We start from the raw sequence: 24,812 nt of genomic DNA, 5'->3' as shown, positions 1-24,812 counted from the left end.
CTGTGGGGGCCAGTTTAGTACAGTGAACTCATTGTCATGTTCAAGAAACCAATATGAAATGATTCGACCTTTGTGACATGGTGCATTATCCTGCTGGAAGTAGCCATCAGAGGATGGGTACATGGTGGTCATAAAGGGATGGACTTGGTCAGAAACAATGCTCAGGTAGGCCGTGGCATTTAAACGATGCCCAATTGGCACTAAGGGGCCTAAAGTGTGCCAAGAAAACATCCCCCACACCATTACACCACCACCACCAGCCTGCACAGTGGTAACAAGGCATGATGGATCCATGTTCTCATTCTGTTTACGCCAAATTCTGACTCTACCATCTGAATGTCTCAACAGAAATCGAGACTCATCAGACCAGGCAACATTTTTCCAGTCTTCAACTGTCCAATTTTGGTGAGCTTGTGCAAATTGTAGCCTCTTTTTCCTATTTGTAGTGGAGATGAGTGGTACCCGGTGGGGTCTTCTGCTGTTGTAGCCCATCCGCCTCAAGGTTGTACGTGTTGTGGCTTCACAAATGCTTTGCTGCATACCTCGGTTGTAACGAGTGTTTATTTCAGTCAAAGTTGCTCTTCTAGCAGCTTGAATCAGTCGGCCCATTCTCCTCTGACCTCTAGCATCAACAAGGCATTTTCGCCCACAGGACTGCCGCATACTGGATGTTTTTCCCTTTTCACACCATTCTTTGTAAACCCTAGAAATGGTTGTGCGTGAAAATCCCAGTAACTGAGCAGATTGTGAAATACTCAGACCTGTCTGGCACCAACAACCATGCCACGCTCAAAATTGCTTAAATCACCTTTCTTTCCCATTCAGACATTCAGTTTGGAGTTCAGGAGATTGTCTTGACCAGGACCACACCCCTAAATGCATTGAAGCAACTGCCATGTGATTGGTTGGTTAGATAATTGCATTAATGAGAAATTGAACAGGTGTTCCTAATAATCCCTTAGATGAGTGTATATTCAAAATGGCAAACCCAACCGGATGATTTCTCAGCAAAGAAAGTAAAGTCGGACACACGTGTTTACAATCAATGCATAATAATGTACATGCATTATTATTATTGTTATGATTAAATATTACTGGTAGTAATTAAAACAACAACAATAATAAGTACATTTGAAGATGCTTTTATATTTATTCAATACTGCACAACCCTACTGGCCAATTTCCTCAGTTTTGTTTTCGTTGTTTTGGCTTGTAGTTGTGAAGAGCTTCTAGACAGGTGCGCTCCTAGCAAAACTGATGATATTTCCAAAATAACATTCTGGGGATTTTTATATACGTGTTTATAAGCTGGGTTAATTTTGAAAACAACGTTGTTTTGAGAATTAAAATGGTGTCTGTATGACTTATTTCTTAGCTAATGCACATTTCTGTATTCATTACAAAAATAAACTAATTATAGAAACAATGAAAAACTTAAATGTCTTACGTTTCTTGTGATATATAGGTTTCATATGATCATTATATTTATTTATGTAAAATTAAGTAATTTGCTGTGCTATACCAAGCATTGTGATTTATGTGAGAGCGCTGTAGTCCTGATGCATAGAGCGGTCGCTGTGAGCTTAGTAGGGTTAAGTTAACATTATATTTCATCACAAATATCCACAAATCAAACACTGAAAACATTATTCCAATAAATTAGAATCAGGGAGAATAAAGAAAAAATATAAAAATATATGCAACGATATATCTGTCTTAATCTAGACTTTAATCTATCTGTATAACTTAATAATATCTGTCTTTAATCTAGACTGATTAAACTAAATATTTCAAAGTTTTAAAGTGTGGTACCCAGTTTTAAACAGACACAACTACAGAGTTATTTTAATGTAAGACCTTTATAGATTTCAGAAATCCATATTTTAATTAAACTACATTTCAAAACAAAAACAAAAATTAGGGCACAATAGCTTACACAAATGCTCAAAGTGCATCTTTCATTCTGTGAAATTTAGTGACCCGTGTACATTGACAAATTCAAAATAATGCCAGATGCAAACAGAAGTCTCTTAACACTTAAACAATACGCATTTACATTTATATTTTCAAAGAAAGAATATATCAGTAAGATCCCTTAAAATCATTTATTTTATGGTTATCTAAAAAAAGAACTATAGCTTCAAAAAATATGAACAGATAAAGTAAGAATCCAGAACTTCCTATTCATCTTAGGTGGAAAGTCAGACTAAGCACAATATTGTGTTTCTGCTCTTTGTAGATTTCACATCAAGTTCAGATGAGTACATTGTGGAAGACTGAAACAAACATTTTCTATATAAACTTGCTTTGGAGTTTGAGGTTAATCCCTGAACAATATAAAACTCAACATTTTAATATGTGCAATGAAGAAGATATAGTTTTTTCAGAAATTATATCAATCAACAGTTCTTTAAATTACATATTATAATGGATCTGAGAAACTTTGCCAAAAAAAAACATTAAAAAAGTATTAATCCTAAAAGTTTTTATTAATAAATGCATTTTCATTGTTTACCAAATACATTTGATGCATTATGATCTTTGAAAACATTGCAAGAAAATCAACAAAGTATTGTCATGCATGAATCACAAACTTAAAATTCCTTACCTTATAAAATTAACATTCTCTAACAATAATGTCTTAAATTGAACTAATGTCACATTGTATATAAATATTTAACATTGTATATATATTTCAGTGTCCCTACCTTATCGTCTACTCTTTAAGACTCTACAGATGGCATCTATATTGGACTGTAAGACGACATGGTATTATTTTTGGCAGTTTTCAGGTACTTAAACTGGCAGATAAATATTTATATGACTGTTTGAAAGCATAACAATATATGCAAAAGCAAGTCCAAAAAAAAAAAAAAAAAAGTGATCAATACTGAAGATCATGGATACCATGTATAACTCAATATCTTAAATCTTTAGCTATAGAATCTCAACATAATTTTGTGGGATAAGTCCTCTCTTTCCTTCAAGCTCTCCTTCCAGCCAGCCTGGTTCCCTTGAGGGAGTCACTAAAAAAGAAATAAAAAAACATTATGACTTACATTAAAATCAGAAATCTGACCTTAACATATTTCTTTATTATTATTATTATTATTATTATTATTATTATTATTATTATTATTATTATTATTATGTGTGTGAGTACACCGTCTTCATTCAGGATATGGCTTGCTACTTCATACTTTAAAAGGGAACATGCACATTGTGTTTTTGTGGTTTTTCCTCTATACAAAAAGTTATGTTAAAAGTTAACACATCCACAAACCCTGAAAGAGCATACATTCTGCTATTATTTGGTAGGTTTTAAATGTTAAGTTGCTTATATGGTATAATCAATCTGGAAGAGTGGTATACACCTTACTTATACACTATAACAAGATGCATAAAACCATCATTGTAAGTACTGTTCTTGATACACTTATTAAAACTTGCACAGACATGTAGACAGACATGTAGGACTTGAACCAACTTGAAATTTTGATGCATTTAAATGGAATTCTTCCCCCCTTTGATTTACACAACCTACTGAACACTTTCAATATGGTAAAAAATGTGTGCGTGTGTGTGTGGGGGGGTACAAAAAAATGTAATTTAAAATTAAAACCTGAAAAGTGTTCAGTAGTGTTCAAGTGTTGATATTCATTCCCTTGCTATGACGCTGCTAAATAAGCTCAGGTGTAACCAATTGCCTTAAGAATGTACACAATAAGTTGAATGGAGTCCATCTGTGTGTAAAAAAAGTCCTTCACATAGTTTCAGATTAAATACACCAGTCTCTGTACGGTCCCACAGTTGGGTTGTGCATTCCAACCAAAGATACTATCATGAAAACCAAGGAGCTTTCAAAACAAATGGAACAAAGGCATTGAATATTCCTTGAAACTTGATCAACAGTCAAGTTGATCATTAAGGTCGACGGTATATGGCATAACCTTCTGCTAAGAGTAGGCCGTCTTCCCAAACTGAGCAACCGTGTAAGAAGGGCATTGGTCAGGAAACGACAAGGTCAACTCTTAAAGACCAACAGTGTTTCATAGCTGAGATGGGAGAAACTGTCCATGTGTCAACAATAGCTCAGGTACTCCACATGGCCTGTATGGAAGAGTGGGAAGAGTGGCAAGAGGGGAGCCATTTCTGAAAAAAGACCATGTGAAGTTCCCCTTGGAATTTGCAAAAAGATGTGGAATAAGATTCTGTGCTCCAATGAAAAAAAAAATGAACTATTTGGTCTAAATGTAAAGAGTTATGTCTGGCGCAAACCCAACAATACAGGTAAGACCATCCCTACTGTCAAGCATGATTGTGGCAGTATCATGTTCTGTAGATGATTTGCAGTGGTGGGGACTGGGAAGCTTGCCAAGGTAGAGGGCAATATGGATGGAGCTAAATTCAGGCAAACCCTTGAGGATAACTTGCTTCAGTCTGCAACAAACCTAAGACTGGGACAGAGACTCACCTTTCAGCAGGACAATGACCCCAAGAATACAGGTAGTGACATTGGAGTGGCTTAAAAACTAGAAAGTGAATGTCCTAGAATGGCCCAGTCAAAACCCAGACTTTAATCCAATTGTGATTATCTGACAAGACTTGAAGATTGCTTTCCACCAATGATCCACCAATCCAGATGTGCAAACTTGGTGGAGACTCACAGTTGAGAAAAGGTGATTCTACCAAGTATTGAAATCAAAGAGACAAAACAATCCCATTTAATTGCATCAAAATTCCAGGTGTAACATAACAATTACACCTGGGGGTGAATACTTCCTACATTCATCTACAAGGAGTCAAAGGGCAGACCACACTCTCATAGTAAAAACAGCAACTTTCATTGTGATTTTCATGATGTTTCTAATAACAACAACAAACAACATTTCCCCCTCTGAATTCTGGACAATGATACCACACATACCTGGAGCCAAATAGGTCACAATGGATAAAGGAACATTACTCTAACGTCAAATTACATGGTTCCATAAAGAAGAAAATGCACCCTATTTAATCCTTTTCAGAATATATTTGTGCTTGTGTGTTTTTGTTTTGTTATTTTGTATTATTAACATTACTTTTACACAGATGCCACACAATTATTCTGTGGAGGATTTTTGAAATACATCAGATGCCATCTTGATAATTACAGAAAGAAAAACAAGATTTATCTTTCATTCACTACACTGTGCCTCTGAGGAATTTGCACACCGATGAGACAAATTAGCTGGCACCAAATCAACCTACATTGCTACTCATTCCAACCATATTTTTCAAACGAAGGCCAAAAGACATAAATGTTGATTTTGTTCTCATTTCTCTTCAGAGGATATTTTATTACCCTATTTCTTTGTGTTGTTTTACTATCTGCTATATCTGATTGACTCAGCACCTTTTGCCACTACTATATATTATTTCATGAAATACTATTTTATAGGCCTGCCACTGAATCAACCTGAGCTCAGAGCTGGTAAAAACAGCAGACAAGCTAACTTCTATATTATTAGAACACGTGACACTAAAATGTGTTACAAATATAGTTGTGTTCTGAATAAAGCTTGCTAAAAAACACAACTTTTACAAAAGAGGAGGTGTCAAAGAAAAAAAAAATGCTTTCACATTTTCTCCCATCATTTCATCAACACTTTATTAGATTTGTATCTATGTGGATCCAACCAATTCTAGGTTTCACCGAGGAAAATAAGATCACTTGTGTAACACGGTGACCTAGGCTATAATACATTTTTTCTATAAAACAAAATAAATGTAAATAAGTTTAAATCAAGATAATCCTTTCCATGTACTCAAGTAAAAGTAAAATGTCCTCACAATCTACACAAGTGCAGAAAGTCAACCACTTATAAAGGAAACCACTCATTTCCCTCAGCATAACATTAGCAGTATGTCAAAGCTTGTTCAAGGCTTAAAATTAAATCTGTGGTCCAATTCATTCAGCCCTCTCCTGATTATAGATCTGATTTCCCATTCAGCCACAATCCAATATCCCTGTGGTTCCAATGAGTGACTAGCAATGGTGATAACACTTACCATCTTCAAATATAGCGCCAGCCTGGAATGATAACTCAGAGGCGTGCTCAGCTTCACATGGGTACACTGCTTTGGCTTTCCTGTTTGTGACACTGAAAAATGAAGGTAATCAGTAGTCACAGGCTTTAGAGGATTGCGCTACAGTTCAATTTAGGCTATGTTATGCCTGAAATGGCATGAGATTAGAAATAACAAATGTGAGCAGTACAACATCCCAACTAACTCAATCAAGCTCTGTATGGCCATATCTCTCCTTGTTCCTATGGTGCTTTATTTAATATATTTCTACCAGCATATAAGCCAAAATAACTGAATTTTAAATCGGACAAATGCCTAGATTGTGGAGAGAGGTTGTTGCTATCGCTGCTTAGGATATGTAGGATAATAGGAAAGCCAAACAGACAAACATCCTCCCACCACACATTTGGCAGACCAAAACAAATAAACAAAATGTTTAAGAAATACTGATATGCTTTTATTATTCCACTATATTCCACTACTCATCACAGAATCAAATTAATCCTTTGATTTAACTTTATGGAGATTTTTAGATATGGCAAATTTAAAAATAATAACAACATACACATATCCACTTATTATCAACATTTGAACAACTGCATCTTTAGCAGCCTTAAAAATGAATTAGTTTAAATAGGGCACAGTTATTCTTGCATGAAGAGATAATTTAATAGGTGAGGCTTCTGTCAGTACGATTGGCTCTTCAAATATTTATTTGAGTTTGCAAATTCTCCAGACAGAGACGGTAGCTTCCGGATAACATCCTCTGATAGAACATTAGACCATTTCTCATAGCAATAACATCACATTTTCATTAAATGGAGTGACAATTGTATTGAGATAATGATCAGTGAACTCAAGATCTTAGGTTAGCTTATAGAATTGTCTGTTTCTGTATACATTAGAACAAGTTTTACCCTTCGAAGACCAGAAGTAAATTGGTGTTTATATAGCCAATTGATACTAATGGCAGTACTGCTGAGGTTCTTTCCCAAATGCTTTTCAATAAATCATTTTCAGTAAATCTCTAATCTACTACAACAACAAGACTCTTAGGAAAGAATGAATTTTGAGATCTGTGGGGCTGCCTGAGGTTTCCGTTTATGATCGATTTCAGACCGATATTTGCTTTGGGAAGCATTGCTTGCAAAACTTCCTTACCCATCTTGTTTGTCATCCTGAGCCCCTGAGAGTTTGGATTGGGGGGTGGAGGTCAGAGGTCCTGAATTCATCCATGAAACCATTGATGATCGGGGTGGTCTGAAAAACATGAGAACATGAAAGCATTAATATAATATTGTATATATATATATATATATATATATATATATATATATATATATATATATATATATATATATATATAAGCCTGTTCAGCATTGGTTTGCATAGGTGTTGCTACATGGGTTTATTCACATGCCTCTGTGGCTCTTTGTGTCCAGTGGAAATACTTGCTCATTGCTTACAGTAACCGCAATAAAGGTGTACAATGCACATAACAAATGAGATGCTGCGCCCAACATCCAACTTCCTATTATGTTGATATGAATGTAATTTTACTTTGTTATTGTTCAGCAATGTGTCAGTGTTTGTTTCGGTTCTGTTTTTACTTAGCTTGTTCATTTTACTAATTTGTTTAATTGATTCATTCATTTATCCTACTCTTGCTTTTGTTTGTTGTTCTTAAAACTCTTACGGCTTTTAAATGGATTCCTTCTTAACAGATTTTTCATGGGAGAGCAGTATACAAAGTGGAAGTGATAACTTTATAGTTTCCACTCAACTGTTCTGCACTGTTACATTGACACACACAAGCACAATACATCAAAGCAGGCTCTATGGGCCGTCGCATCAGCACCCAGCAAACACCCCCCCTCCCCCAGGTTTTATCTTGAATAACAAACACAAAATAAGGCACATCATTCATACCTTTTCTATAAATATATTTTTAAGAAGCACATTTGTTCTCAAACAAAAATATTAATCAGAATCAAATGTCACTTTAATGTTTAGGTTATGTAAATGCAGTTTAATTTCAGTGGAAAATTGTTGATCTTTTCTGCTTCCTGCCATTCCTTCCTCCATGCCTCTACTCAGCTGGGTTACAACTGTATACAGGATGCTCCAGCTTGGAAACTGCTTAGCACTGAGCTTGGATAAGGCTGCTATCTTCTTATATACTTGTTTCAAACCTAGTAAAGAGCAAACTTAAATATCTTTTCTTGTACACTGATGTATAGTTTGGTTAAAATTCAAAAATAAAGAAAAAAGGAATAACCCTTGGGAGAGAGAGTCATGAATATGTCCTGTGTTCCTGTAAACATTTTTCTTTTTGGCTTAGAAGACGCAACTGAAAGCAAATGGTTATGTATTTAACAATCAGCCAAAAGTATAAACAGTGTTGTCACCAAGGCTTTAATGGCACACACCTTTAACCCATTATTAAAACAAAATAGATCAATTAAATGGAAAACATGATTTTACAAATAGTGGCACAGTAATCGCATTCAGATATCCCCAACATTTTTCCCCACTTATTGTATTGTTCTAATTAAGAGCAAGAGGTCTACTTTTATATCCATTCGTAAGTCATTGAAATGTGCAATATTCTTTCAGCGCTGCATGCTTATTCCAGTGGAGCTACTAATGCAGAAAATAATCTGTAAATTACTCCCACCAATTGCTCCTATTGGGAAGATAATACGAGCAATTAAACCAAGCAGCTGAGGAAGAGCCGCAGGACATTATAAAAGGTGAACACGCAGTTCTGCTGCCTTCCAGTCGAGTCACATTGGCTGTGATTTATGACTGCAGTCATTCAGCGGTGCTCAGCTGCTTCACATCAGCATGGGGGACAACATGCAGCGGTGCAGCAAATTCACTCATTAACCTCATATTGTCTGGGTGGACCATTGCCAAGTCAGTAACAGCCACCTGGCCACAGTACCAGGCTTCCATTGCTTGTGCCTCTCATGACAGATAATACCATAATTGACCTGTAAACTGTATAAAACTAATATTTATACATTTCATTAACTGTTTTTTTTTTTTACGACCATACATTCATGACATAATGCAGGTATACCACAACAATGTTAATAAAGATCACAGTTGTTTGCTCAGGCTGTACTGGTTTGTGTGTAAATTAAATCACAAAAAATACAATTAAAGAATAAAATTTTGTTATGTGCCACAACCTCCTATACTGCAAACATAGCTTAAGAATGGACAGAATTAGACTTTCTGTGTTATTGTTGAGAACAGCGTACTGCGAGCAATTATGGCGAGTGCTATTAAATCTACCAACATGATAATGCCATATCACAATGCTGGAAGTGTAACAAAGTGGTTCAAGGACAAATGCTTTGAACATTTAATCACCTGATCAGTCAAGCTTCAATCCCACAGAGCAGTTCTGGGATGCAAAACAGGTGGAATTGGAAATTAAGGTGGAAAGGCAAAATCAGGTAAAGTGACCACCTTCTTTCATTGCACTAAAAAATGGTACAGTCTTCTTATAAAAGTGTTTTAGCAGTAATTAAGGTGAGCCTACACTATACTCAATGTAATGTGAACATCTGTTGTTATTTTGTCTGGCATCACAATATAGAACATATAGAACTATAAAGTGACTCATTAAATAATTGATAATTATTGTCAAGATTTATATTCTTATATGACTCAATCTGCTACACAACCTTCCATTCCATTGTTTTCAGTCTGTCACCAATTTAAGTGGTGTATTTTTATGTATTCGTATTTTAAAGCCATAAAACGGTTCTGTTTTGCATTAGTCCTCAGAATTTCCACCGAGAGCCTTTGAAGCCAACATATTTGATATGAACGAACACAGGGAGTAGCGAGCTCTTAGCTCTTGCTCTTTCCATATCTCAACTAAGCAAGCAGGAAGGCATGCCATAATTTTGGGTGGGCAGGAAATTACTGCAGATCCTGCACTGCAAATCCCCATAGCTGGTTGCTTTGAGACAGTGAAAGGCCGCAGAACAAGGCTGTAGAAGGCTACTACCAATTCTCTCACTCCATGTATAACCGTTTTAGTTACAGCAGAAAGGATTCAAAATTCTACAGAACCATCACAAATGTACAAAATAACTGCAAGGAGATCCAAATTCTTTGATGTGTGTAGCTATCGGAAAATTAGGAAAATATAATTTAAAGCATTGGTTAAGTGGATCTGTGCTCTGTTTCTTCTTTCTGTATTTAGTGGTAAAGCATGCAGCATTCAAATATTCCACTACAGACAGAGAAATACTAAATGTAATATGAACTACATAAATGGCAAATTTGAAATGTATAAAAAGAAATAAGTACTATGAATGCAAGCGAGACCAGAAAAAAACAAAAAAAACAAGGGATAGAAGAATGTAAAAACTACCCACATGGTTAACTCCTGCCTGCAACTCCAGCACTTGTCATTGTGGTCTGGAAGGTTATATCTAATGTCAATCAATTCACTGTACACTTCACAAAAGAGGTTATGGCAAAACCTACAGCAAAACTACTAAAAATATATATGTCACTAACACTACCGTATAGCTCAAAACAAAATTACAACCTGTGTGTAAAAGGCAAACAATGAATGTGGCACTCTTAGCATGGAGGCAAAGAAAAACAATTGTTAAATCATACCAAAAGAGTTCTAATAATACATCTAATTTATTTTTAATAGGCTTCAGCAGGAATAACATTTCTCAGATTATGGAATATTTGCATACACTTTAACACCATGAAATCTGAAATAAATTTCAAGGTGATTTTAATTATATAACACACTGCATAATACAATATTATAACTGCATAACAACTATTAACTGCTACATTAGCATTCACAAAACATTAAACTAAGTTAAATTGTGCAGTGGCTCAGAAAAAGTCTCATTCAGAGTTAATTTCTTTAAGTGTTTGTGGTTTTAAAGAGATATAACAAAATAATTATGTTGCTGAATGATTTAAAATGTAAGGAAATTACTTCTGATTTTGTTTATTATTGCTGTAAGCTGCCATTATTGGCATGGGTAATTTGGGAAGTAACACCTCAATATCGTGTGGAATAGTCCACCTTACTTGGAATAATTTCTGATATTTTGTGGAAACCGGACACAGTATATTGTACTGGGTTCATGCACTTATTCTTATGAAAAATTCGAGGACATTTCAAAGACCATCAAGTAGTGCTATAACAATTTTCAAGACTATAATTCAAGGAGTTTAAAAAGTAATTAAAGGCAATGCAGGCAATGCAATTAAAGGTGTATCTTTGAACAAGGCATTTTATTAACACTTCATTAACTATCAAAATCCATTTTGACTTAGATTGGCTAGAAATCTGATTGACTTTAGCCATACACTTTCTACAATTGCTGTGCTATTTCTTCTATAGTTATTGTATTAACCATGTTCACAATATTAATGCTTTGGAGCTGAAATGATTAATTCTACAAACTGTCCTTTAAAATGAATTTAAAGTATTATATTATTTGCCGTTCAGATGTATACATTTTATTCATACATGTAAATACTGTGGGAACAATATGTTGTTCATGCATATAAAATCATGAAAACGTTTAATCTAGGTTTTATACTGTACCCTGCTTTCAGAGTACCTCAGTTACCAACAAGTTGATATTGTAAACTAGGGTTGTCACAATACAATTTTGAACTTCAATATGATACCAGTTCAATTTCACAATACTCGATACCACGCAAAAAAAAAATCTGCACACACAACATACATTAGCATTCCTTTAATAAAAATACAAAATCTTCATTGCAGAGCAGTAAACACAAGTATTATAGTATTAAGAAAACTTTTTCCAGAATTCAGCAACAATTCAAACATTTTCTTCAGAACAATAGAGTGCAGGTAGGTAATAACACTCATGTATATTTTGGCAATTTCTTTGGCCAACATAACACAGAGCATTCTGTGACTGGTTTAATCTGGTTTGTTGTTGTAGTAACAGTCAATAGGCAACATTCATGTTTTACATTTAACTGCATTATTACTGCATAGATGAATAATATATTGAAAATGTGTTCCATATGGGAATTTAATGTAGTTTTATTTTGATACACAGAACATGCATGTAACACACACCAGTCATTATACATACCAAAAAATAATACAGTAAATAACAGGCAAATATATCATCCTGTGCTGTCTCTTGAGACATAGTTGATCCGTTAAACAATTTTAATACTGGGTAGAGTAAAGGTAAGTTAAGTTTTAATAGATGTCAGTTAAGAATCTTAAAGGCAGATAGCTAAAAAATTAAAAATTAAATCGAGCAGCATTACCTAGGCCTATATTATGAACATGCATTTAGATATAGCTGAATCAATAATATTTGTTTTGTAAATACACGTGTTATTTTTAAATTGTTATGAATCAGTGAATACTAGAACCGCATAGGTGCATATTTTGGGCAGCTTTTGCAATACAAACATACATATCTCTGCGTATGTGAATTTATCCCACTCATCTGTTCTTATATGTTACTAAAAATGTGAATTAAATACCTATACGGCGTTTGGCGTAATAAGTTATAAATACTTTCTTCAGTCGCCGGACCGCAGTTTATGCTGTAGGCTTGAAAACAAAGCCAACAATCTGGGCTTTGTAATGAACTCAGTCATTGTGAAATAATTTGTATCATGTTGAGAGCTGAAACACGTAAATGTCTACACATATACTCATATATTATTATAATTATTTATTTTATTAGCAGATGACACAATACACACAATTGAAGAATCACACCTGATCTAGCTCTCATGATTGATGACTGCTTATAGATGAAAAAGTTTGTATTGATTAAGAAGGGTAGTGGTGTAGATCTATGGGTCTCTAACAAACCACCAGATCCAACTGTTTTCCTGTTTATTTATTGGGCACAGTTTAAAACTAATTTTCAACCTCTCCTGGACATCTCAGCACTCCTGCTTTTATACACTATCTTATTGAAATATTATGCTCTCTTGGTGCTCCTGATTGCTTTAGTATTCTAGCACTTTTAACCATTTTACTGTACCTACTTCAGTGCCTATGCCTAACCAACCCTTGGCACACACCAGGGATGTTACCTATTATGTTTTGCAGTTGTTTTAGTTCATTAATGGGCTGTATGCTTATCATATTTTGCATTTTGTAATGTTTTGAAAAAGTTTGTGAAAACTATGTCATCCAGGGTAAGGGCATCAGCTAATAAATAATACATTAATCAGCCAAATATCGGACAATAGTTTTCAGAATTATCTGATAAGAAATGTACAGCCCAAATGTTTTAAAAGCAAAAATATAAATGCAATTCTGCATGATAAGTCTGTGATCCAGTAAACAGTCAGTAACTATAACTTGATATATTCAAGTTCTTTTAAACACAATTTTTGCTAGCAGTCTACACTCCATTCAGACCCTTTTAACCGGTCATGGCTGATGGCTAGTTGCTGCTGCGCTGCCTGTGCATGTGCATAACATGTTGAGGCATTGCATTCCTGAGCGCACACAGCCTTTATTAAACAGATGGATAAATGCAGTTCTATGGGAGGAGCCACATTGTTGTGCCACGTGAGTGGGGGAAATGTAACGCATGTCACACAGAATGTGGTGAGCACAATTGATTTATAAAAATACTGTGGGTTTGGTGAAAAGCGAACACTGTTAACCAGTTGCCTCTGCATCAAACATAAAATGGTCAAAGAAAGTAATATTGACAAATTTCCCTTGCTCCAGCTCTGGGCAATAACCTGCTTCTCCACTGCTCCTCGCTACAAAGCTCTGGGTGTAACACGTACAACTGAAGCCAAAATATACATCTGCACCAATTAAAGGACCAGGCTTATTAAGAAAATAAGCAACAAAGTAAGCGTGGTGTGATTTCCCACCCCATGATTGCCTAATATGACTTCTGGGTCACATTTGAGGAACTCAAGTCAAGGCACATTTATCCTACCCTGACTATGTCACTGTTGACCGCCCTCTTTTCTAGTCCCACTTTAGCCAACAAAGAACATCTGTAATAGCTTTCTCACCCAGAGCAGTCCATGAGGTTCCCACCATTAGTACTTAGGTGATTCCTGGCCTTCTCTGGAGGGCTGCCAGAGGTAGATGTGGTAGCATCAGAAGACTGGGAGGAGACAGATTCTGTACTGCCCAATGAAGTGTCATCTTTCACAGAGTTTGAACAATCGGCTAGGGGGACAAACAGAAAATGAAAGAGAATGGTAAGATTTTTTAAATCTACGTTTTCACAACAAGGTATAGCAGAATCAGCACCTAGAAAAAAACAGAAGTAACACTGAGGTTGGAAAACGGTCAGAAAATAATGGACATTTCCTTTCTTTTACAGACAGTAGTAATGATTCACATTATGTCCACCGATTAAAGTTTAAAAGAGATGCATCTTGGCTCAGATGTTGACAATCTCTCTTCTAGAGAAGCATACATCAAAGCCAACTAATTATTCTTGTCTTGTAATATGAAGTGAATGATGTTTAAATGGGTCTTTGGATTCTATTCAAAAGCTCTGTGTTTATTTGCCAAGGGGTCTGAATTCCAGTTAAGTCTGAGCTCAGGCTTCAGGGGCACAAACAATCCTATACCACATGACCGGAGACTCCTGGACCTAATCAGCACAGTGTGGATCAATATCACAGCTAGGACTATGATAGCCATGCAGACCATGAGGCAGAAGCTTTTGTGGCACCCTTGGATTTCATAACCCCACAGCCACCTTCAGGAACGCCTCAGTGTTCCCTACATCAAACCCCATTTCAATTTATTTACTCACTCATGCCTGTTTTCTCATTATTTCAAGTTACCATGGTAATGGCTTACACTCCCAAGTAGCTGTTTTAGGCACAGACTCCTCCACAAAAAACACAGCTCTGTGACCTGAGTAGATACGGTATTCAACTATGCATTTTAGAAGGAAAGACTGGACAGCAGATTTGTTTTCTTTCAAGTACAGGGAATACACAGCAACAACTTTTAAAAATATTTCCCCTCATGTTCAAAGACAGACGAAAACATCACATACATTTCTGGATTAGTATATTTGCTACCCCATGGGATTTTTGCTCCATGTTCAAAATCAACAATTTGAAAAAAAAAAAAGAAAAAAAAAAAGTCTTATTTCTGAGTGAAAACAAATAAGGAGGGAAGTGAAGTCAACGTTCTGGATTCAAGAGCTTTCAGTTGTTCCATTTCTATATTCCCATTTTAGTTTTTCAAAAGTTGCAGTTTCCAGATCCTGGTTATGATAATACAAATTAACACATTTCCCTATCTGATAATAAAACATCATCCCTGATAAATAAAGATCCTCCCCTCCCCAATTCATTCAATTACTACTATAATATAAAAGGGACCAAAATAAATAAATGCTCAAAGATGAATGGAACAATTCACCCTTCTTTGCTTCCTTGCACAGGTCCATAGTGCAAAAGTAAGACTAGATTTAGGTGTCTGAAAATAAAACTGTTTTTTTTTTTTTTTTGTAACAAGACAGCACTATCAACTAGATTATTCATATGCCAATTCTCACTAAGGACTGGTGATTCAAAGAGGTGTGGTGATGTAACAGGGCTCAAGGTCTGTGAAATTATCTTTCCCACTAGACTTGGTAGAGCACTCAAACCTCCCACATCAAGGGCACAGTCTTTTGGTGTAGCACAGTAGGGTTTGTTGCTCTGTTGGGGCTGTGTGTTGATTCGCTACAGTGTTACTTCTCTTGTGAGAAAAGTTTTAGACCATGAGTGATTGTGTGGTTTTCTCAATATAAAGATGTTTTACATTACAGTGATTATTGAACATGAATTATCCAAATGATGACATGGTTTATGTGAAATCTGCAAAATTGTAAAATTCAGAAAATACAGTACCCTAAAAAAGTCTTAGTCATTGTTTCCTTCTGAAGACCTCATTTAAAACCCTGCATTTTTCACAAAAACAAGTCATTGTTGACATTGTAGGCTGGATGCAAAACATGGTTTGCAGTGTTGTCAGTTATGTAAAAATATATTATTAAAAAATACCTTTTCTCATTTCCTTCAAATGCAAAATACAGATTTAAAAATAAACTTTGTGAAAGTGACAGATCAGTGTTTTCAGATTAAACTGGGTTCATTCATTTATACCAGTCACTTTTAGTGAATATTAATATGTTTCTGCTGCTGCTGGCAGTCAATGGTCAGTATGTTAACTATTATACCTTATTATATATCCATCTATCTATTTACTTGTCATCAACCTCGTGTAATAAAATATTCCTAATAGTACACAAAATTATAATCTAGTTAAATATCACACATTACCATATATTAGACAATGTGTGTATGCAAACAGGCAATCAGCTTCCAGATCTAGCAGGCATTATAAAACAATAATGCCCACTGGAAAGGTGAAATGCTCCACTGTATATTAAATAGATTTAAGCAAATAAATAAATATGCACATATACTTGCATGTTGTTTTTTTTGCATTCAAATTACATTGGGAACTGTTTTTCTCAGTGGAAGGTTACTGGACAAAATATTACAATATCAAGGTAAATATAGGTTTTTACGTGTTTAAAATAAACACAGAAAATTGTTTTCTAATAGCAATAGCCAATGTGGTCTCTAACATTTGACCTTGACTTTCATTAGCACCCTAGTAAAATTGTAAATTTGTATTACAAATATTCATGTTAAAGCATATAAGCAGCAGCACTATCCTGGAGTATATCTCAAACACATTTGCACACAGCTGAGAAACTCGCCAAAATCCCCTCCTCACTTCTCCTCTCAGTTACTCTGTGATTAAGCTAGGGTGTTCTGTGATTACTCTGTGATTAAGCTAGGGTGGAAACTAGGGTGTTGTCCTTTTATTATTATTATTTATTTATTAGTAGACGCCCTTGTCCAGGGCGACTTACAAAATAAGAGCAATACAAAGTGCAATAATACAGTGCAATTCAAGGCAGAATAAATTTTACAAATTCCAATTTACACAAGTGTATACAGTGAATACTTATTTCCCTCATTAACATGCAAATCAATTTATAACTTTCTTGAAATGCGTTTTTCTGGATTTTTTCTCTCACAGTTAAAATACACATACCATTAAAATTATAGACTGATCATTTCTTTGTCAGTGGGCAAACGTACAAAATCAGCAGGGGATCAAATACTTTTTCCCCTCACTGTATGAGATATACAGTAAACCATATATAAGGTCTTACATCCTGGATTGTAAAAGCTGATAAGTGCAGACAAGATGTTAAGTCACAGTCAAGGGCCAGGGGAAAGGGAGCATAGGGGAAATCAAAATAAACAATACGAGTACTAGTAAAGCAAAGCAAGAAATACGACAAAACGTTGTATAAAGGCTATCTTACAGGACAGTAAATTACTAAATTACAAGTACTGTCTGAAGGGCGTCCTCTCTCTTTTTGACCACAGGTGTGTATCTTCTCCCTCTAGCACTACACCTCTGTCACAGTACATATGGTCGCATAGAAAGTAATAACCCACATTGAAAAACACTAATTCCCACAGAAAAAAAAATATTTTCAGGGCAATGAGCTTGGAGTTAAAAGATCTTTTAAGAGAAATAAAAGGCCTAATAAAGATTTGAAGAGACATGGGTCTATAACATTATTAATAAATGCTAATATAAAATTGAAATAAAAATAGAATAGTTTGACAAAGGAATTATGCATATCCATGATATTTTTCTGAACAGCGGTGGCAGTTCAACCCCCTGTCCCCATCCTACACCTTACAATGCTGCCAGAATTAGGTAAGGATGAAACATTTCCTTCCCATGACATCATCCGTTTCACATACGTATTTTACATTATGGGGAGGTCTGGGTGATATGCATGGAAATATTGCTTATGCCTTCATTTTTCATAGATCCCATGTTTATTTTCTTTTTTTATTGTTTGTAGTATTAGGCTATGTATAACATTTCGCTACCTCACTGATACAAAAACTAGACCATTACACGCATCCACGTGTTCACAGTAAATAAAAGATTCCCTCCTAAGAAAAAATACACTTAAAACAATACAAGTCAAGCACACGAAAACAAGATCACAGCTGGGATTACACCACCTGCGAATAAAGCCTAATACTTTTCAGGACATCTGTATTTTCCTGCCTGCATTGATTAAACAAGATTTCCAGTGACTGCTCTATGATTTTATATTTCTCAGTTATTAAAAACTTTTTGGGAAATATACAACACCCATGCAACTTGTTTGAGGGTAAATTCAATAGCCACAGAATGGAGCCCGGGATACTTGAATATCAGACTTGATTATACAATTTTACCAATTCCACAGCCTAAACAGAACAAAAAATAATATCCATGTTATATTAATGACATAATTAACATAAACATTAAAATCCATTGTCCCAAAAATGAAACCGAAATAGTGCTTTTCTCATTACCAGTATATCTTTTAATGCAGTGCCAACATATTGTTAACAGATTTGCACTGCACTTTTGGTTGGCAAATTCATTAATCTCCATCTTTGAATAATTTTAAGAAATACAATATCTTTATTATTATTTTTAAACACTGAACTCAGTCTTGAATTATCAAGCGTGAAAATCTGATATTTTTGGCAGGCTGAATTACACTGTCCTTGAAATTAATACCTGCTGGAAAAGTGCATATGTAAAATGTGTTAATATACTTCTCTTTCAAGAAACAAAGATCCATAGTTGTAGTGAGTGGCCACACACTTAATGGCAATCTTTTGGATTCTATGAACTGAAGAAACTTATATTAATCATTCTCCTTGGGCAAGTGAAGTTGAAGGAAAAAGAAAGGATTCAAAATATTGTATCCTAAATTTTATATACTAGCTCATAAAAGTCTGGCATAATACAGAGAGAGAAAATCTGGTAAGCAGATTGAGGTTCTTTTAGTATTCCCGAAAACAGGGAACTGACAAATACTTGGCAGAAGGCATTACAGGGCCAAGCTCCAGATTATTCAGCTCACCTGTCACAATGTTAGGGCAGATTCAGTAAAATATAGACAATCATTTCCCCCCCCCCTCACAAAATCAATAGCAAAGGCAAGAATGAACTAAATTATGCAATACGCTTACAAATATCCAAGCAGCTGCAATTTTTCCCCGAAAAGGAAAGTGAAGTTAGTACTTGACAGACTACAAATAAGTTGTGAAATAACGATAACTATAGAAAACTGCTGATGAGTTACAGTGTAATTTTTGTTCCTCCTCCACTTTGTTCCTGACTCCTCAATCACCTTATGAAGGGTTATTTAGGAGACAGATCACATTTTACCTGCTTGAAGCTCCACAACCTGAGGGTTGTATACAGCAAGCGGCCTGTTTTGGCGATTCTGTTTCTTGGATGCCCTGGTTGGGGCATTGGGAGAAACTATGGCTGTGGGTAGAGATGCATCAGGAGGACCTCTGAAAATCTGCAATTAGATATTAAAGAATCAATAGCAGAGAAGAAACTTGTGGTTGAGGCAACAAGCAGAATTGGTTTTGGAATGTGTTTGAGACCCAAGGGGAGCCAAGACCTTCCTGCATGGTGCTATGGGACTAAGCCACAGTGAAATAAATTAATGTTTTCTGTAAACACCAGCAGTGACTACACATGAACCACTCTGTAATATAAAACAACTGTACATTAAGGTGTTTTGTGGTTAGGAAAATGCAATAAAACACACATAGGTACATTTCAATGTCTATACAAATGTATACAAAGAAACATGCCACCACTAGCATGGCAAAGTACCAGGCACATTCAAAGAGTCATGTTTATTCCTTTGCTCTCTGGGAAACTGAAAAAAACGAGTCTGTTAACTCATTTATTTAAAATAATTATATTTAATGTCTTTAGAGGCATAAAAAAAAAGTTACTCAGGCTGTATATGGGATATTAACAGAGTGAGGGGGGAAATACTTAAATAGAATATATCAATATAGGGCGACGTATATATGCAGGCATGTATTTTTGTATTATTGTAAGTGATAAATCATAAGCAAGAATAGCCTTCAGAATGGTGTTACTGTCATATTCTTTGCATGTTATGTTTCAAGCTACTACATTTATGGAGAAACTACGTTATTACATTGATTCCAAATAATGAATGGCTCTATGTAACAATAATCTTGTGAAACTCAGAGATATCCTATTACAATTTTATTCATGCATTTTATTAGTCTAAAGGCATTACACCAGAAATATACAAAACTGTAGAATATTGCTAAGCGGTGTTCACTATAATTTCACAGTTCATTGATCATAAATAATTAAACTCAATTAAGCCAGTAGTCAGTAAGAATAAATTAAGTAAAAATAATTAACAAAAAAAAAAATATATATATTTTTTCCATCACATATCTACTTGTCTAAAGAAACTATAGGGAATTTCTACAAACTATACCTATACCATTTTGTAACAACAATTACATGTATGTGTCTCTATTTTTAATTTGTAATATTCACAGTATTTTCTTAGACTTCCAAGCTTTAAGTCTAATGCAATAATTTTCATGATATAAGCTTGCATTCTTAAATCTGTGTGTCCCCTCAAGTCTGCTGTCTAGCAAATATTACTGGGAAATGTCTCAAAACTGTGATATGAAACAAGCACCTGTAGTTTCTGCAGCTGCAATTAACATCAGTAACACCACTATGTTCTTTATTAGTATTCAGAATTAACTGTCTACCTTGTGTTCATTCTTTCATATTCTATCAAACATAATTTACTGAATATTAGTATAATAAATTGGCGCCCTCTCCTGGACAAGAACATTTTAGATTTAAATCACTGATTTATGTCCCCATTAGAATCACTGTGAATAATGAATTCTAAAAATCCAGTTTTTGTCTCTGAAGGCACACTTCAAAGTTTGGGCAGAAAAGCACATGTGTTAATTGCCTTTCCAGACAAAAAACAGTGATCCTATGTGTGTTTAATGTACATACTAAAGTTAAGAATTAAAAGTATATTGTGTATCAAGATAAAGCACAAGCTAGACTTCTTTTGAGGATTCTTTAAAAAATCCAAGAAGAACTATGAAGAAAATTGAGAAATGAATAGAACATGATGTCACCAAAAAACTTGGAGGGATTCTGCCTCAAAAGCTTTTAGCTTTAAAAGAGAACAAATTGAATTAAAACAGACATATCAAAGCCTTGTTTGTATGTGAAAAAAATCTATTCAGTTATCATTCTTTTTTGAGAGACTTTTCATCATAGTCAGTTTAATGTCCAGTCATTTAAAATTAATGTAAAAAAAAATAGGTTTCATATATCTGTGTGTACAATATTCTGATTATAAACATTTGAATATATTGAATGTACCTTCTCATGTTGTTCTATGAGAATCTCTACCACAATGTTTTGAAACTTGAGGTCCATAATAGCAGCCACCGTCTCCTCCTGAGGTCTCATGAGTGTGGGACCAAACACGACACCCAAGTTTGCCACAGTCATTAGATTCTGTTTGCAGTTATCAGCAACACTGGGAAATAAAAAACAAAACAAAAACATGAAAAGTCTAAGAAAATACAAAAGCACATTCCAGAGAAAATCTTATTAAATTTGAATGTAGATGAATGTAAGGATGTAGTTAAAGCAAACTAACACAATACAGATGCTAGATAGCAAAGAAATACAGTAAAAGTTAAAAACTGATAGCTTGCTAGCTCAGTGATAATCACATTCCCACAATGAGTAGTGTGTGCTTATTGCTGCACTTGGACTGATGTACTGTCTTTGGCTTCTTTGTCATCTGATCTTTGCAAACAATTATGTTGTTGTTGCCTTCTGACACAGGACTTTACTCTTAAAACATTATCCCTGTAATTTTGTTTATTTTTAATTTCCTCTTGTGATCTTGCAGGTCCTGTCCAAACCAAAGTACAGCCTGCGCTTCCAAAATCCCTTAGTCAATGGATGTAAACCACTTAGAATGGGAAAGGGGATTTATTTTAAGAAAATTCCACTTCTGCTCATTCTCCAACTGAAGACATAAATGGCATGTTTTTCAAAAGGGCAAGATTAGAAGTTTATCACAAAGTGATTGTTATAGTATGATTTAACTTACCCAATTACTTCATTTATATTTTTAGAAGGTGCAAAAAGTAAATACGCAAGACATTATATTAATATAATTTGTAATGGGGTTTGTTTGTTAAGTGACACATATAAGGTTTTAGAAATTACTTTATACAAAATGGAAAACCAAATTAATTGTAATTAACCAATTTGTTCTTAAACTACTTAAAACCCTTATCCTGAATATGGTTCCCTAAATCTTGATTCTTCTGAAGTTTGGCAACATTTAGGGAATGTCCCTTCTCAACTTTGTAACTATAATTTTTACAATTTATTTTGCATACACAATAATTTCTTACTTGCAAAAGACATTTCATTACCTGGCCAAATGTTTGTAGATTTCCAACCCAAAGAAAGCCAGTGATTAAATACTATGGATGCATTTATTCAGATATTAGTGCCCAAAAAACAACAGGAAATAAAACCCATACGGGTGTTAGACTCCATTGAGAATCCTGTAAAAATCTCAAACAGCTGTAAAGAGCAAAATGGAGGCACAACAGTACACTATAAAGTACACTTACTTGGCTAAATGTTTCATCAGGATACACAACATCTCACGGTTCTTCTCTGGAAGTTTATAAACCAAATAATGAATTGCATGTGTCCGGGACTCTGGACTTCCACACTCTGTTCAAGAAACATAAATAAAGATGCATAAAATTTCAACAAAAACAAACAAAAGAAATAGAAACACTTTGAGAAAGTAGTGGACCATTTAAAAAGTAATAAGTCATTTGAATTATTTGTATAAAATCTGGGCAACAAACTAGAATTTGTTCCAAAATACAAAGAAGTGATTGGAAATAAGATACATATACTTTTTTTTCCCCTCCACCCAAATCAATTTCATATACATATTTTGTTCCAAAATGTACTAGACTGGGGGGGGGGGTGACTTACTGCTTAACACAATGATACAATTTTCAACAGTTGCAACATTTGATTGATTAAGGAAAGTAACATTACTAATCTATAGATTTGTGATTGATTGTGTGTGTGTATTGGTGCATGGGCATTTACAGTGCATCCGGAAAGTATTCACAGCACTTCACTTTTTCCACATTTTGTTATATTACAGCTTTATTCCAAAATTGATTAAATTCATTATTTTCCCCAAAATTCTACAAACAATACCCCATAATGACAACGTGAAAGAAGTTTGTTTGAAATCTTTGCAAATTTATGAAAAATAAAAAACAAAAAAGCACATGTACATAAGTATTCACAGCCTTTGCCATGACACTCAAAATTTAGCTCAGGTGCATCCTGTTTCCACTGATCATCCTTGAGATGTTTCTACAACTTGATTGGAGTCCACCTGTGGTAAATTCAGTTGATTGGACAGGATCTGGAAAGGCACACACCTGTCTATATAAGGTCCCACAGTTAACAGTGCATGTCAAAGCACAAACCAAGCCATGAAGTCCAAGGAATGTCTGTAGACCTCTGAGACAGGATTGTATCGAGGCACAGATCTGGGGAAGGGTACAGAAACATTTCTGCAGCATTGGAGGTCCCAATGAGCACAGTGGCCTCCATCATCCGTAAATGGAAGATGCTTGGAACCACCAGGACTCTTCCTAGAGCTGGCCGCCCGGCCAAACTGAGCGATCGGGGGAGAAGGGCCTTAGTCAGGGAGGTGACCAAGAACCCGATGGTCACTCTGACAGAGCTCCTGCGCGTCTCTGTGAAGACAGGAGAACCTTCCAGAAGAACAACCATCTCTGCAGCACTCCTCCAATCAGGCCTGTATGGTAGAGTGGCCAGACTGAAGCCACTCCTCAGTAAAAGGCACATGACAGCCCACCTGGAGTTTTTCAAAAGGCACCTGAAGGACTCAGACCATGAGAAACAAAATTCTCTGGTCTGATGAAACAAAGATTGAAACCAGGCACCACTCATCACCTGGCCAATACCATGCCTACACTGAAGCATGGTGGTGGCAGCATCATGCTGTGGGGATGTTTTTCAACGGCAGGAACTGGGAGACTAGTCGGGATCGAAGGAAAGATGAATGCAGCAATGTATAGAGACATCCTCGATGAAAACCTGCTCCAGAGCGCTCTGGACCTCAGACTGGGGCGAAGGTTCATCTTCTAACAGGACAACGACCCTAAGCACACAGCCAAGATAACAAAGGAGTGGCTACAGGACAACTCTGAATGTCCTTGAGTGGCCCAGCCAGAGCCCAGACTTGAACCCGATTGAACATCTCTGGAGAGATCTGAAAATGGCTGTGCACCGACGCTCCCCATCCAACCTGATGGCACTTGAGAGGTCCTGCAAAGAAGAATGGGAGAAACTGCCCAAAAATAGGTGTGCCAAGCTTGTAGCATCATACTCAAAAAGACTTGAGGTTGTAATTGGTGCCAAAGGTGCTTCAACAAAGTATTGAGCAAAGGCTGTGAATACTTATGTACATGTGCTTTTTTTTTTTTTTTAATAAATTTGAAAAGATTTCAAACACACTTCTTTCACGTTGTCATTATGGGGTATTGTTTGTAGAATTTTGAGGAAAATAATGAATTTAATCCATTTTGGAATAAGGCTGTAACATAACAAAATGTGGAAAAAGTGAAGCGCTGTGAATAATTTCCGGATGTTTACTGTGCAGTATGTA

The 24,812-nt window shown here is 35.4% G+C and overlaps 1 protein-coding gene across 2 annotated transcripts in view; it reads right to left on the bottom strand.

The window, feature by feature from the left end:
- Positions 1-1,840: 1,840 nt before the first annotated feature.
- Positions 1,841-24,812, bottom strand: part of arhgap10 (Rho GTPase activating protein 10) — an 84,474-nt gene continuing 61,502 nt past the window's right edge. For both annotated transcript variants that reach the window (XM_066718451.1, XM_066718449.1), the window contains 7 exons: positions 22,714-22,819; positions 21,434-21,593; positions 19,397-19,535; positions 14,122-14,281; positions 7,231-7,329; positions 6,052-6,143; positions 1,841-3,026 (listed from right to left, as the gene is read on the bottom strand). In XM_066718451.1, the coding sequence (XP_066574548.1) occupies positions 2,938-3,026; positions 6,052-6,143; positions 7,231-7,329; positions 14,122-14,281; positions 19,397-19,535; positions 21,434-21,593; positions 22,714-22,819 (845 nt within the window). In that variant the 3' untranslated portion in view covers positions 1,841-2,937. The remainder of the gene's footprint in view (positions 3,027-6,051; positions 6,144-7,230; positions 7,330-14,121; positions 14,282-19,396; positions 19,536-21,433; positions 21,594-22,713; positions 22,820-24,812) is intronic.

The sequence above is a fragment of the Amia ocellicauda genome, chromosome 12 (assembly GCF_036373705.1).
Source record: "Amia ocellicauda isolate fAmiCal2 chromosome 12, fAmiCal2.hap1, whole genome shotgun sequence".
Lineage (NCBI taxonomy): Eukaryota > Metazoa > Chordata > Actinopteri > Amiiformes > Amiidae > Amia > Amia ocellicauda.
The sequence above is the reverse complement of the archived record's forward strand: the minus strand, read 5'-3'. Positions and strand labels throughout refer to the sequence as shown.